Source organism: Ambystoma mexicanum, chromosome 5q (genome assembly GCF_040938575.1).
Source record: "Ambystoma mexicanum isolate Mex_15411 chromosome 5q, UKY_AmexF1_1, whole genome shotgun sequence".
Lineage (NCBI taxonomy): Eukaryota > Metazoa > Chordata > Amphibia > Caudata > Ambystomatidae > Ambystoma > Ambystoma mexicanum.
Window position 1 is genome coordinate 104,819,728 of NC_090933.1, and position 14,097 is coordinate 104,833,824.

The window sequence follows — 14,097 nt, forward strand, 5'->3', positions numbered from 1 at the left end:
GCCATAACACCTTGCCACATGTTGCACTTTGCTTCCACCTACCATCTACCCTGCCGAGACCACAGTTCCACTACTTTTTCCGGTACACGTCTACCACTGGGTGAGATGTAAGCTATCTTATGTTCCAATGTCACTCCCCCCTCGCGCCATCTGGCATAAAGATTGTCGGTTGAATGCGGCCCCTGCCCGCTTTTCTGCGATTTCCCCCGAATGCCAGCCTGTGAAATACTCTCCTTGTTATCTGTGCCACGCTAAGCTCAGCCGGCATTCTTTTTGGGGGGCAGACCAGACAAGGTCCTCTTTTTACCCTCGCCCCACTCACCCATTCTCCCAGATTCCCCCCAGTCTAGACCACGCCTCTCATCCCTTTACACAGATGTCCCCCTCTCCATCCCCGCTCCTCTATCCAGTGCCCCTGGTCTTCACGCTTGGCGGGTTTCTTCTGGCACTAACGCGTGTGCAGCACACTTCTCCCGCCTCACCTGCCCGGCATGCTCCATGCAGTATTCGGCATGTCGGCGTATGACTGCCGGTGTACAGGCCAAATACAAGTGTATTCAAATATTGGACTGCACATACATAGTAAATACATTTTTTCCCGATATCTGCTGTGTGGTAATTGGTTGGTGATGTCTAATTGCACATTTTCCTGCAAAATTTCTTCTAGAACGTTCTTTGTAAATTCTCCCTTTCACAGACAATGAGAAATTATTGGGCGCTCATTCCCCTCCTTGTGCCAATTCTGTAAATGGATAATTGGATTATTCCGGCAGGGACCCTCTCCGTTTTGTTTTGCTAACCACCCCTCCCATGTGTGTCAAGGCATTCCTATGAGTGTATTCTTTACAAGCACACCCCAAACTAGAAGCCTGAAGGCCTGATTCACAGAATCGTTTTATAATGGCAAAACCCCATTGGAAAACGCTGCCTGAATAAGGGCCCTAGAGTTTCAAGATCTGAAACAAAACATCTCCTAATTGTACCCCAAACAGTGCACATTGTGAATGAAAGCGCGGGCCACTCAGGACTGTCTCTAAAAGGCCCGCTCTCATTACGCGGGGGTTGCTGCAGTGGTGGGAATGTCGCATTTTACACAGTCTTTTTTCCCCTCCTCATGAATACTCTTCCGCCCAAAGCACATCCGTCTTTTTTTTTTTGGTCTTTGCAGTCAAAAGTAAAGCATCCCCTTGCATGTGACGCATTTATGACACTGGTAATAACAACGCAGGTGGCACATCTGTGCCAACTAATGACCGTTGTTAATTTAATTTACCCAGCATCCTTGAGTAGAGCATTTTTTGCAGCAACCTACATCTTCAAATTAAAGTTGTTACAGAAGATTCGCTGTTATCTGGCACGTATTAACCAGAACGCTTTATTTATTAGTCAGCCCCTGTCACTGCTGGGTTCTGGACAGAGCTCCAGTCAATCAACATGCTCGATGTTCCCTTTTCAAGGCCAGTTATGACGATAAAGAAATTGCCGCTACCAACACTTTATTCCCTCTATTTTTTAATATTATTGTTAATTTATGACCACTTAATACCCAGGGGTTTCTAAGCGCGGAACCGTATTGTGTCCAGGGCGAGCACGTTGTCCCTGAGCTATCCTCCCCGACTCTCTGTCATTTGGTACATCAGCATTCAGTTATCTGGCATACGTGGATACCCAGCACCATTGGTGCACGATACAGAACGTTTACTGTGTCGTCCTTATCAGTACAACTGTGATAGAGAAATGTAGGCTTCAACGCAGTCGCTTGATAGCTATGTCGAGCTGAACCGTCTGTTCATTTATTCGAGCGTTTAGAGCAGCATAGACAGCCAAGGCGATCTTTTGGCACAACGACCAGAAAGCAGGAGGGGAAACAGGCCGACAGAGAATCCAATTTGCTCAGCATTAACACCCTTTCAGAAGTTAAGGCGGTCTTCAGTGTTCCTGAGGTAGGGAGATCCACAGGCAGGTGGCTTGAGTGGCAAAGCCAAGCCACCAGTCTATATTAATACATTCTTGGTCTATTGGGCAGTGGTTGCTGTGTACGAAAAGAAGTAGTGGAACTATGTTCCCTGCTAGCCTGCACCCACTCCCCACAGACCCCATCACCACGTCCCCTCCCACACACAATACACACCCCCAAACACTTGCACCTGCTGTTTAAGGGAACGTTCCGTGCAGTGCACTAAAAGTGCAAGTTTCAACTTCTTCCTACACTTTTATTTTAAAACGAAACCATTCCGGAACGGTTTCTTTTTAAAATAAAAATATAGGAGCTGTCAAATGTAATTTAAAAAAGTAGAGGAGCACCGCTCCCGACCCCTCCCGCTCACTTCGACCACTGCTATTGGGAAAGACTCAAATAGAGAAATAATCACAGGTGTCAAATCAGTATTATTTATGCAGTAGCTTGCAAACAGGATTACTCATTTTATAATGTTGTGGCATAGTCGACAGTGATGATCTAACAGGTAAAAATAAATGACTGGGAAACGTGTACTTTGAATATCATTTTTTTGTGAAGTTCAAATGTGGTCAAGGAAAGCATAAAAGGACTCAAATACTGTGGGGAACGAAGATGTGATGGAAAGACATAGGGGCCAATTCACAAAGACGATAAACTGGGTAACTCTGACATACCCTTTATTTACCCCTGGACAGGGCTATGCTGTTCTCAAAGAACTTTATCAAAAGTTTAGTTCACATTGGCAGGAGTTTCTATGCGTCAACCCCTCCCCCCCCCCGCCGCTCTGTGTAATGGCGAATGATTACTGGCGGGAGGTACTGATCGGGCACCTTATATAATACAACTTTCAGGATCTGCCCAATGTTCAAGATCAAGAAACACCAGCAATGTGTAAAATAATACAGCTCTCCTCTTACTGCAGGTTAAACCCCCTTTCACGATATCCGAAATAATAGCCCCCTTACTGTCATCTGACAATTAATTAATATTCTATAACACACTTAATATGGAGAACAGTATCTAAGTGCAGGAGCAGGATTCGAACCTGTGTTCCTCTGCATTGTCTTGCATCCAAGATAAACACGTTGCCCCAGAGGTATTCTCCTGGTCCAAGATGAGGAGACTACACCCACATTTTGGTGACCATATCCACTAATTTAAATTCTCTGGTCTACTGAACAGCCGAATGGCATATACACACAGTAGACAAAACTCCTCCAGAATGGTTCGTTGAATTCTTTTTGTTGCATTTGTAATACTGTATTAAAATGTTCAGAATGTGCACATGCCTAGTTACACTGAATACAGATTTGCCAGAACAGCGCTCAAGAGAAGTCAAAACAATAACCTATAACTTCTAATTTATTGATCGCCCAACAACAGAACAGAATTGAAGCACATTTTGGCTACAAATTGAGCAAAGGAACTAAGCGGATTATGTTAAATATTTGTGATGAGTGGAAAAACCTCTAGATTATCACAATTTCGACATAAAGATGGAATACCTCTGTGATTTTCATCCTTAAGCGGTGGTTCTCAGACTGCAGCCCATCTAGTCGGGTCGTGCTGGCCTGGTTCACGCTGGTGACGGACGTTGATGTTTTGGAATCTTCTTTCTTTTGATTTTGCGTGAAGTGGAACCGTCGGTTCTGAGTGGCTGCATCGGGATTCGTCCTCAGTGTAATTAGCTGCGATGTTTAAAGAGAACACAGAAGATTGCTAACATTGTTTGAACATTGTGTTACTTTTAGTCGTGTCACTTTCCAATACAACCTGGACATTGTGACACTTGGCGGGTTGAACTATAAGCTTTATTCGATACAAACTCTAGAAAAGTTCCCCTTTGAACACCTTTGTTCTGAGGGAACAGCTCACCTGAGTGTGGTGCATGAGTGTAGTGGATTCTCTTGCCGCACCAATAGTTGGTGGGCGGGGACTAGTCAGAGACTTGCAAGTCCTGTACAGACATGTATTTTTCTGGAATAGCGGGGATTCGAAATAACATTTTGTGTTGTGAAAGTCACACCCATAGCTTGAACCTATAAAAGACATGCACATCTAAAAATTGAATAACAAAGTGTATCGATAGAGTTGATTTCCTGCATGTGGTTTGAACAGATCGGGTAATATTGGACATTGGCTCACAAATTGTTTATGATACTATTTTAAGAGAAGGGTTGCCATTACATTAGTTAGGGTTTGATATTCTAGAAGACTTTTATAAGACTTTGACATTCAATCCTAAATGAATTCTAACACCTTATCTGAGGAGAAAAAAAGATATTGTTATTTTATTAAATAGTGGTCAGGGCACTAATCGGGAAGTCCACTTTACGCATAAATGGAATACGTCAAACCAAGAGCAAAGGGATTGGTCTTGGTTGACGGCGGCTCTTCATGGTGCACGAATGCTGAAGAGTCTGAGGGGTCAGAAGAGTCTTTAGTCCAAATAATATTGGAACACTTGGGGTAACATTCATCTGTTCTTGAACCCAGAGGTTGCTGTTAAAATAAGATCTTATGAAGTTGTTATGTTCCACGAGACATGGCTTGTTGAGTGCCCGGTTTTAGATGGTTTTGCAGCTCCTGTCCAGCTAGCCCGCAAGAGTAATGGAGGTCGCCCTTCTGGTGGCCTGTTGACAGCTATTAAGTCCCGTAGAGGTTTTGCAGTTAATTCTGTGATGGATTCCCACCCTGAGGCTCTGTTGGTGGATGTGATGTTAGGAGAGAGGAATTCTCTGAGACATTCTCTTAGCAAATATTTATTGGCACAAAGGCATTTGCAACGTTGATATATTTTTGGAGGAATTATCAACAATTATCCTGGGTTGGGAAAACAAGAATGTTGAAGTATCGGTAATGTTGGCTGGGGATCATAACTCTCAATGCCCAGTGTAGGGGTTGATGAAGAAGATATTTGGCTTGCTCTCTGTTCTGAAAGCATAGTGGTTAAAAATGTAAATGGTCCTCTTGCCTGACTTCTGTGGGTTTGCAAATGCTGGATGGGGCTAAACCGAGGGCTAGTCCAAGTCAACGGACATGGCATAGAGGGACTAGTGAACCCATTTTAGATTATTCCTATACGGATCAGTTCTTGTTGGAGCGTTGTACCGTATGCAGGTCGAGAAAAATTCACTGAGTGACCATCATATGCTGTGTGCGGAATTAAAAATATATACTGAAACATTTGGAGGAGGGGCTGCGACTCGTTTGCTGGTTTATGCAGGTAGATCCAAAATAGCATGCTTATTACCGGCTTCAATTAGACAGTAGCGGCTTTACTGGATCAGACTACCCACAAATGGAAGCTGCTTACTTTCAATTTATGCAATTACGAGACATCTATGGCAGATATGATAAAATAATTCTTTTAAAGGAAAACTTGTAACCATAAATCTCAGGTTATGGTGAAGCCGAAATCAACAAGTTCATGACCGAGAAATTGCCTTAGCTAAAAGAGAAATGCATTCTAAAGTAAGGGAAATAAATATGCTGTGCAGAAGTGTGAATGCAAAAATCCCTCAGATAAAAAGAATTAAGCACAGCTATATAAACTGGCAAAGGAAAAAACGATCCTGCTGGGGTGGGCGGAGCCTACAATGATACCTTATGGGAATTCAGGACGAACACAGACGTCCTTAGCCCTTAGCCCGCCCCTGACCTGACGTCTGCATTTCTGCAGCAGTGCCCAGCTCTGTCACTCATGCCCCAGGCCCAGGCAATCTACATACAGTTCCTTCTGTTGGCAGCAGGCACTGTGTTTGGAGTTTAATCTTTGGCCATGATCTGGGCACAGTCACTATAGCTACAGTGTCTGCTGGGAAAGACATGCGTACGCTCCGACAGGACTCTGTGCCCACATCATAGTGTGTGGTCATGTAATGGGCACAATGGAACTACCTACACTGTCCAGCACTCACTGTGTCCCACACACAGTGACCCTGCAAGGCAGTGCCCACTGGGAAAAGCGTAGACAGTTCCCCATACACATTGACCCTACCTGCTGTTCATGCTAGGGATGCCATCTGGCTTTGCCCCAAGCGCTCTCACATGCCGTGTAATACCAGCTGGGCAATAGATAATCTACTTAGAGTGCCTGCTGTGTTTGGCTGCAACTCATCAAGTTTGATGTCCTTATAGGAAATTAAATTGGACATTTTGAATTTTAACCTTTTCCAGTCACAGGTTCCAAAGTTGAATGAGGAAAGAGCCCACAGTTTACTATGCCCCACCCCCGCACAGAAATCCCGAAACTTCCCAAGAATATTCAAAGAACAAGTTCAGTGCAACAAATGTCTTGATATTTAGTGCTCGGACGAGGAAGAGGGATGTGGGGGTAATGACATTAATTACTATTGGGGTACAGAGGCGAGGAAGAGGGTTGTGGGGGTAATAACATGGCATACTATTGGGGTACTGGGACGAGGAAGAAGGATGTGGGGGTAATGATGTGGATTACTATTGGGGTACCGAGACCAACAAGAGGGTTGTGGGGGTAATGACATGAAGTACTATTGGGGTACTGGGAGGAGGAAGAAAGATGTGGGGGTAGCGACATGGATTACCTTTGGGGTACAGAGACGAGGAAGAAGGTTGTGGGGGTAATGGCATGGAGTACTTTTGGGGCACTGGGAGAGGAAGAAGGATGTGGGGGTAATGACATGGATTACTATTGGGGTATGGAGATGAAGAGGGTTGTCGGTTAATGACGGACTACTATTGCGGTACTGGGACAAGGAAGAAGGGTGCAGGGGTAATGACATGGAATACTATTGGGGTGCTGGGGTGAAGAAGAGGGATGTGGGGTAATGACATGGGCTACTATTGGGCACTGGGATGAGGAAGGGGAATGTGATCATTTTGTGCTGATCTGCTCTAGCACTCAAAGGTAATAACCAAAGGTAGACATAGAGTGTGTGCATGTCTTGTAGATTTCTAGATGGTGACTTGCAATGCCCTATAACATAAAAGGCATCAGAACTGAATGAATGGTGCCAGTTAATTTTTGAGAATAATTCCTGATGCTCCAGTGGAATCCGTTTTCTTAGATGACTTTTTATAATTCTATTTTGTCCTTGAGATTTTATAATCTCTACTGAAAGGTTGTAGATAAAGTTTTACTACATTTTTATGTCATATGTTATAGGTTTTATGATCAATTGCATTTGTATACTATGACTTGTAATTATTTTATTTAATGTTGAACTGCAATTGCGATAATTTCTTGAAAAACCTTTATGGTACGATCTGTTTTCCTGAAATAAAGCACTGATTGATATATTGAATAACTATTACTAGAGTGGATATACATTGGAGGGATCTGGCATTAAGTGTTGCGGGAGAAAAAGTGTTATCAAGTAGAACTTTCAGAAATCTTTATTTTGATTATTTTGTCAGGAACAAAATATCAACAAACTGCGAGAGGAAATAACCCCCACCTTGAGGGTCTGCAACACACTGTATCCTGAAAAGAATCTAACACAACTCAGTGGCATCAGCAAGACCCTCGCTATGTCCTTTCCTTAAGGTGTTGGGGAGGGAACTTTTAAACCACCTTAAAGTTGAACGCAGGAGCCTTCTAGTTCGGTGATAAAACCACAGAACTAGCTCATTGGGCCTCATTACAATCCTGCCGGTCCGGTAACAACAGTGACGGTAGGTTTACCGGACTGGCAGCTTACAAGTTCGTGGGGCTGGGTGCCTTTCCACCCACCTGGTCTGTATTGGCGGGCGGAAAGACACCCGCTCGCATACTTTGACGGATGCACCGGCACTGTTGCACACAGTGCCGGTGCATTCGTCCTCCCCATTCCTATCGGACTCGAATGGGAATGGGGAGTTACTTTTTCCGGCGCCTGATTTCAGGGACCGCCGGGGGTGTAATGGCCCGGTGATTCCCCATTGCCATGTGCTGAAAAAAAAAAGCATAACTCCGGGGGCAGCATGCCGTTTTTATCGGCACGGCTACCGCCGGAGTTATAATGCGGCCCAATGTCTAGGAATAACGTTTCACTTTTTAATTCTCTAATTTAATCTTAATCTGCAAATTTGAGTTGCCGATATTGAGGCTGGGCTCCGATACTCTATCCGGTATCCTAAGCATTAGAACAAATCGGTTCATAAATAAAAACACAAATATTTAAAACATCATCAAAATTGCCAGCATCCATGCCCCTTAAGTGCCAAGGAGGAGTATGCCCGTCCTTTTTGCATAGACTTGCATAATAGCCTGGCAGTTAAGAATAAAACAGGAGACACATTAGGTCACCTGGAACACTTGTGTATAGGCGCGCTATGAATAAAATATATCATATCATACCTACCTTTGGCACAAAAACGAGACAGAGGGTAATGGTGCTGCAGAAGATGATGACCAGCGCCACGATGCAGAACTGGACGTTGGGCTGATCGCGAGTGAGGAACGAGACGGCGGCGCCTATGATGCACATGATGCCCACGTTGTAGACGCTCATCCCTATGTACTTGCTGTCGTTTAAAGCAGGGATGCTCACATTGCGGGTCTCCCAGGCCAAGAAGCAGCCAAATAGCTGAAACGAGAAGGAAAAGTAAATAGAGGTAAATAAGTAACACTTTTGGGGTGAGTTAAAGTGCAACGCATGCAGCGCCAGAGGTTATAGCCCAAACCTGAGCAGTTGCAAAGGCGAGGCAACATTTCTTTGTGAGGGGCAGGCCCATCACGTGTGATTCATGCGACATTGCATGCTGTTACGGCGGCTTTAAAGGACATTCCGCCAAAGGAATGGATGCCGCTTCGGAGCAAAAATTCCCGCCGATATCACATTATTCATGAATTTGGTACACACACCAGGTGTTAGCAAATTGGATTTTCTCGTGCACAGATGTCTCATGAATAAACCCGGAAGAGTCTACTCTTGCGGCATTTTTAGAAGCATACTGTTCATAGCGATTGTATTCTTTTGAGCGCTTCCAATGAATATGTGACTGTCGCGGAAGACAGCCAAGATTTTCTCTGTAGGCCAAGCGTCAACTACTCAAGATGCCATCTCAGCGCCCTAGACAGTTGTGTTTCAACCCCGCCATTCTTCAGTACTCAAGAACATTTTAGTGAAATGTAGTAGGTCATCGCTACAAAATGTGCAGGAGAGCCTAGGCACAACGAAGGTTCTTGAGCTCGTAATTAGAATTATTCGTTAGCCCAAAGGATTTTAAATGAATTTGTGCAATGCTAACCGAAGATACTGGAAACCCGCTGCCCCACAGTATCTCATAATTTGATTGGCTGAATTGTGTACAATCAGTCACAGTGACGAGGTTCCTAGCGAATAATAGCTACAACGAACTCGGTGATAGATCGGTGGGAGGTGGTGGAGGGGAATACCACTTGTAATGGTGGCGGGGTCTGCATTAAAGCTTGAGCCAGTGCCATTACCAACCAGCAATGTCCCACCCCACCTTCAGAGTTATTGCTGAATTATAGACTGCATTCCGGGGATTCTAATTGTCCGAGAGGAGGCCTATAATGGAATCCATATGATAATAGGCATTAGTACCCAGCGAGGGACAATCCGATTGTTACAAACGATCGGATTGGCCCTCGTCTGGTCTTTACCTGGCTGACAGAGTGACGAGTCCTACAGAGTTTCTTTCCTTTCTTCATGTGCCACCATGGAAAGGGAGAAGGGACTACCTGTAATCCCTTCTCCCCAATACATGGTGGGCATTTTTTGTTTGTTTTGATCCAGTCGAGAAACGGTTGACAACTGTTTCTCATCTCGAGCAAAAATACTATTAGCAGCCCGGTACAGCATGCAGGGGTGCTAATAGCAATAGAACCCTCAAAGTGGGGGCATTACCGGTCAGGTACTGTCCCCAGATGTGCTTTATCATGCACTTTTTGGCACAAATCGAAATATGAGCGACGAGCGCTCCACACACGCTGCATTTTGCTGAAGATCCCTTTAATACTTTCTGTGGAAGCATACATTTCTTAAGGAGCATAGCCTTGCTGAGGCCAGTTCGCTGCTTGAATTCATATTACCGATATCAAGTCCAACATGGCTACTGCGTCCTTGTGCTTACACTGCCTTCGCAGTTGCTTCTTTGATTGGGCAACCTCACCCCCAAAGAGCCAATCCAGGGAGCCATCAGACGAGAGCCGGACCCCTCACCAAGGCCCTCTCCTAAGGCCCCTGTCTGGCCATGTCCAGAGCTGGAGGGAGCGCCTCTCCATGCCGCTGCTCCATCGTCTTGTCCCCAGACCATGCCCCCAAAGAACAAACTGGCAGAGACCCTTGCTCTCAAATGACCATGAAAAATCTGCTTCTGCATTGCACTGGTAAGCACCAAGGATCACCCTCCTCTGGCCCCACTACCATTGATTGTTTGGTTGAATCATGCCTCCCTTCTCCTAGTTTAACTGCAAACTCAAATTTCTGCACCTCTAGTAATATGTATCTTGTGCCTCAACCTAATCACTTGCTGCTGCTTTTTAGTGCCTTGCTCAAAATTCGAAGTTAGGTGTGCTTTACATCTGTGCATTCTCCATATTGTGCTGCATTTTAGTGCTTTATTGGAAATTCAAAACTAAGTATGCTTTACATCTGTGCATTCTCCATGTTGTGCTGCATTTTAGTGCTTTATTGGAAATTTAAAACTAAGTATGCTTTACATCTGCATATTCTCCATTTTGTGCTGCATTTTAGTGATTTATCGGAAATTCGAATTTAGGCATGCTTTACATCTTTGCATTCTCCATTGTGTGCTGCATTTTAGTGTTTTGATATTGCCACCCTCCTCCCACTGAATTCATGACAAGACGAAAGGCCAGAAAACACTGCAATCATCCATTCTATTTTGGATGAATTACTAACGTGCCATTGGTTGATAAGTACGTTGAGAGGTACTCCCTCAGCCAGCCATACAGACCAGGATTGGTGCAGATCTATCCATCTGTGGATGAAGAGCCACAGGTCATGGTCAGAGACACCTATATGGACAGTCTGGATTTGAGCACCAAGGAGTCATGTTCCTGACGTGGATAGAGACACCACGACATAGCAGCATTTGACATGAAGCACATGTGCCACCTGCATTTTGGCACACAAACACACACCCTAATACATGAAGAACACAAACATACCGTTCTATAGTTGGAGGACAGATACATATACATATTGTCATTGCTTTTATTATTTTTGCCATTAGCCAAATGCAGAAACTGCAAGGCACTACAGATCCTGAGCAAAGCCTGCAGATGTCTGAACGCAAATAACCCTATGGGATTGCAGGAGCACCTATGGTACGTGACAGAGCCAAGTGTGACTAACCCATGTAAAATGTAGTATAGCATAGACACTGTAGAAATCGCACCATAAGGTTTAGGAAAATTACAGCAGGCCTCAGTCCTCTGAGCAAGAGTTGAGGTGAGCTGATTTGGGCTGGACAAAGAGCAAGACGTGTGAGACAGGACCCGCAGCCAAGGCCAAGAGATACGGATGGCATTCCAATCCCCAGACGACAAAGGGACCAGCTGCAGAAAATATGAATAAATCCTCATCATTCAGAGCTGCAGGGCTCAAATTTGTGGTCTTTGAACACGTGACACGGCTGACGCAGACAATGGACAGTGATGGGCGTTCAGAAAGAAGAGCGGGTCTCAGGCAGCCAGACACAGACTGCAACAAGTATGCAACAGTATGCAACAAGTGTTGCGCTGGACAGGAGATCATTCTCATTTGGCAAAGGTGGTGCACACAAGTTACAATACAGACCCTTAATCTCTCTCATCACAATGGGCTGAGAACCGTTTCGGGTCCCAGATCTGGGGATGTCAGCTCTAGCCAATCACAGTTTAGTACCCTAGGGGTGTGTTGCAACTGGCAATAACCAAATAACCAATGGTAAGTCCACAGCACTGAAATAATGTTATAGTTAGTGAATTGGGGATGGAACAAGCCAGCCAACTGACATGCAAGGGCCAGTAGAATAACATCTATAGTGTCCTGTATAGGTTATAGAGTGCTCAGTACCCAATCACCTGGCCCAATAGGTTTTTAGGAGAAGGGCGCAGGTTGTGACGAAGTGCTGATGCCATTTGAGGGTAATACCGACCTGCGAGCCGATGAAGAGCAAGATGTGCACAAATATTCCCTGTTCCTGTGCTCATCCCTGTTGGTTTTGTGTGTAATAAACTGCAGTTAGTACTTGCCATTGACCGAGTAATCCATGTATCCTGGGGAGGGTGTTGGACCCTTGAGTTTGTGGACTTCCAGTGTCCCTCTGGCATACCTGGGAGTTCTCCCTAACAAGTTGGTAGCAGAGTGGATGGGTGACTGCGCCAGCCCGGCACAACAAGGTCATCTCTGCCACAGAACCTAAGAGGCTGCAGGACTCTCCGATATTTCGAGAAGACGGGAAACACGTGCCTGTGGAAACGCCGCCAGGAGCCAGTTGGAAATCATCCTGCCCGAAGTCAGCGAGGAGTCCAGGCAGACCAGGACGGGGAAGTGAGCACCTTCTGGAGGAATTGGCAGCCGAGCAGCGCCCGCAGACCACAGATTGTAAATATCGACAAAGTCTATCGGCAACTGTGGGTATGAGGGAGGGTATTGAATATTGTGGAGTATTGTTTAGTATCGTCGAGTATTGTCAAAGTGTTGTTTAGTATTGTCAAAGTTAGTAGGGACAGGAGCAGAGGCAGAAGTCCTTTATCTATGTTTAGGGCACATTCGGTTGTAGAGGTAAAAGGTTCTGGTGAATAACATAGACTGTTGACTTGAGGGCACGAATGACAGAAAATATGTAAATAGTGTTTTTTCTGTGGGTTGGGCATTTTAGCCCGTATCATAGATGATAGTATCCCTGTAAGGGTTAGCAAGGGACCTGGCCTAGATTGCGGAAGATGAGTCGACTGATTAACTGCCTGATTCATGCAATTATTTGCGTGAAAAACGCAGATTTGTGCGCCTTTCTGCCCGAAAATCCCCATACTTCAAACAGGGATTTTCGGACAGAAAGTCGCGCAAATCTGCGTTTTTCACGCAAATAATTCCATGAATCAGGTTTTAAGTCTCCTGGAGTGAGATGTTTTGCACGTTAGGCGACACAGCGGGTATAGTTCGATCACAAGAAAATATTGGTATACTCAGCCTGGAAGCGGGAAGACAGTTGTGGGTTTTTTGTGTTGTTGGGAGTAATGGCCTATTGCAGTGTGTGCACAGTATTTGATTTTTCTTAGCACTACCTTGGTTAGTAAACTGGTGATGCACACAGGAAACGGAGAGCATCATATGGTGAGGAGCTAGTATTGGAAACTTGAGATTGACAGATGAGGTGAACAAGTGGCTGTGCGCAGAAGGCGCATGTGCAGGATTGTGGGTGTGCCTGAGGAGGATGTGGTTGTGAAGGAAGGGAGGGGCGCGGAGCACGCCTGATAAGTTGTGGAGCCAGAGAGGCTCGTAGAAACTGAAAAGTATTGCCATTATATTGTACCTTTCTCCCTGAACAGCGGATTGTCGAAACCCATAACCTGAGGTCAGGTAAAGGCACAGAGATGTACCAAGGGAAATGCGGGGGACACACGCCCCTTCAGCACTTGTGTAAGACACTCCCGCCCTATCGGGAGAAGATTTGCAAATATAGCATAGAATGGTCCAAAGGAACTGAGGAAATGTTAACTAAACAGTGGCCACCACGTGGAAGTTTTTCCAAAGATGTGCAGCAATCACTATTGACACACATACAGGGTACCTGCAAGGGGAAAAAGCAAAAATAAATGCATGGCCATATTCGAGTTGTGGCAAATGTTACAGGAGGGCGAGGGGGATGCAGGGAGGCGTCAGTGGATGCTGAGCCAGCAGGAGGTGAAGGAGCCAGGGGCTCATCCCTCCACTCCTCCCCATGTCCCTCCGAGTGTGGAATCTGATGACACAGACGATGAGCAAGCAAGGGATGTACCTCATATGAGAATGGAGAGTAGCAGAGGAGTACTCAAATCCGACATACAAGCCACCACCATATACAAAGGAGGAGAGGCCGACAGACACAGGGCAGCAAGCTGGCGAGCCGAGACAAACAGTGAAGCGCAAAAGGATGCGAGCAAGGGGCTAGGGAGCACAGGTCTGAAGGGAAGTAGCAAAGCATCAGAATGGGTAGAG

General features: G+C 45.3%; 1 protein-coding gene across 2 annotated transcripts in view; it reads right to left on the bottom strand.

Moving 5' to 3' along the window:
* GABBR2 (gamma-aminobutyric acid type B receptor subunit 2) overlaps positions 1 to 14,097 on the bottom strand; it is a 2,296,575-nt gene that overhangs the window by 215,449 nt on the left and 2,067,029 nt on the right. For both annotated transcript variants that reach the window (XM_069620609.1, XM_069620608.1), the window contains exons 15-16: positions 8,284 to 8,508; positions 3,466 to 3,648 (exon numbers count right to left, since the gene is read on the bottom strand). In XM_069620609.1, the coding sequence (XP_069476710.1) occupies positions 3,466 to 3,648; positions 8,284 to 8,508 (408 nt within the window). The remainder of the gene's footprint in view (positions 1 to 3,465; positions 3,649 to 8,283; positions 8,509 to 14,097) is intronic.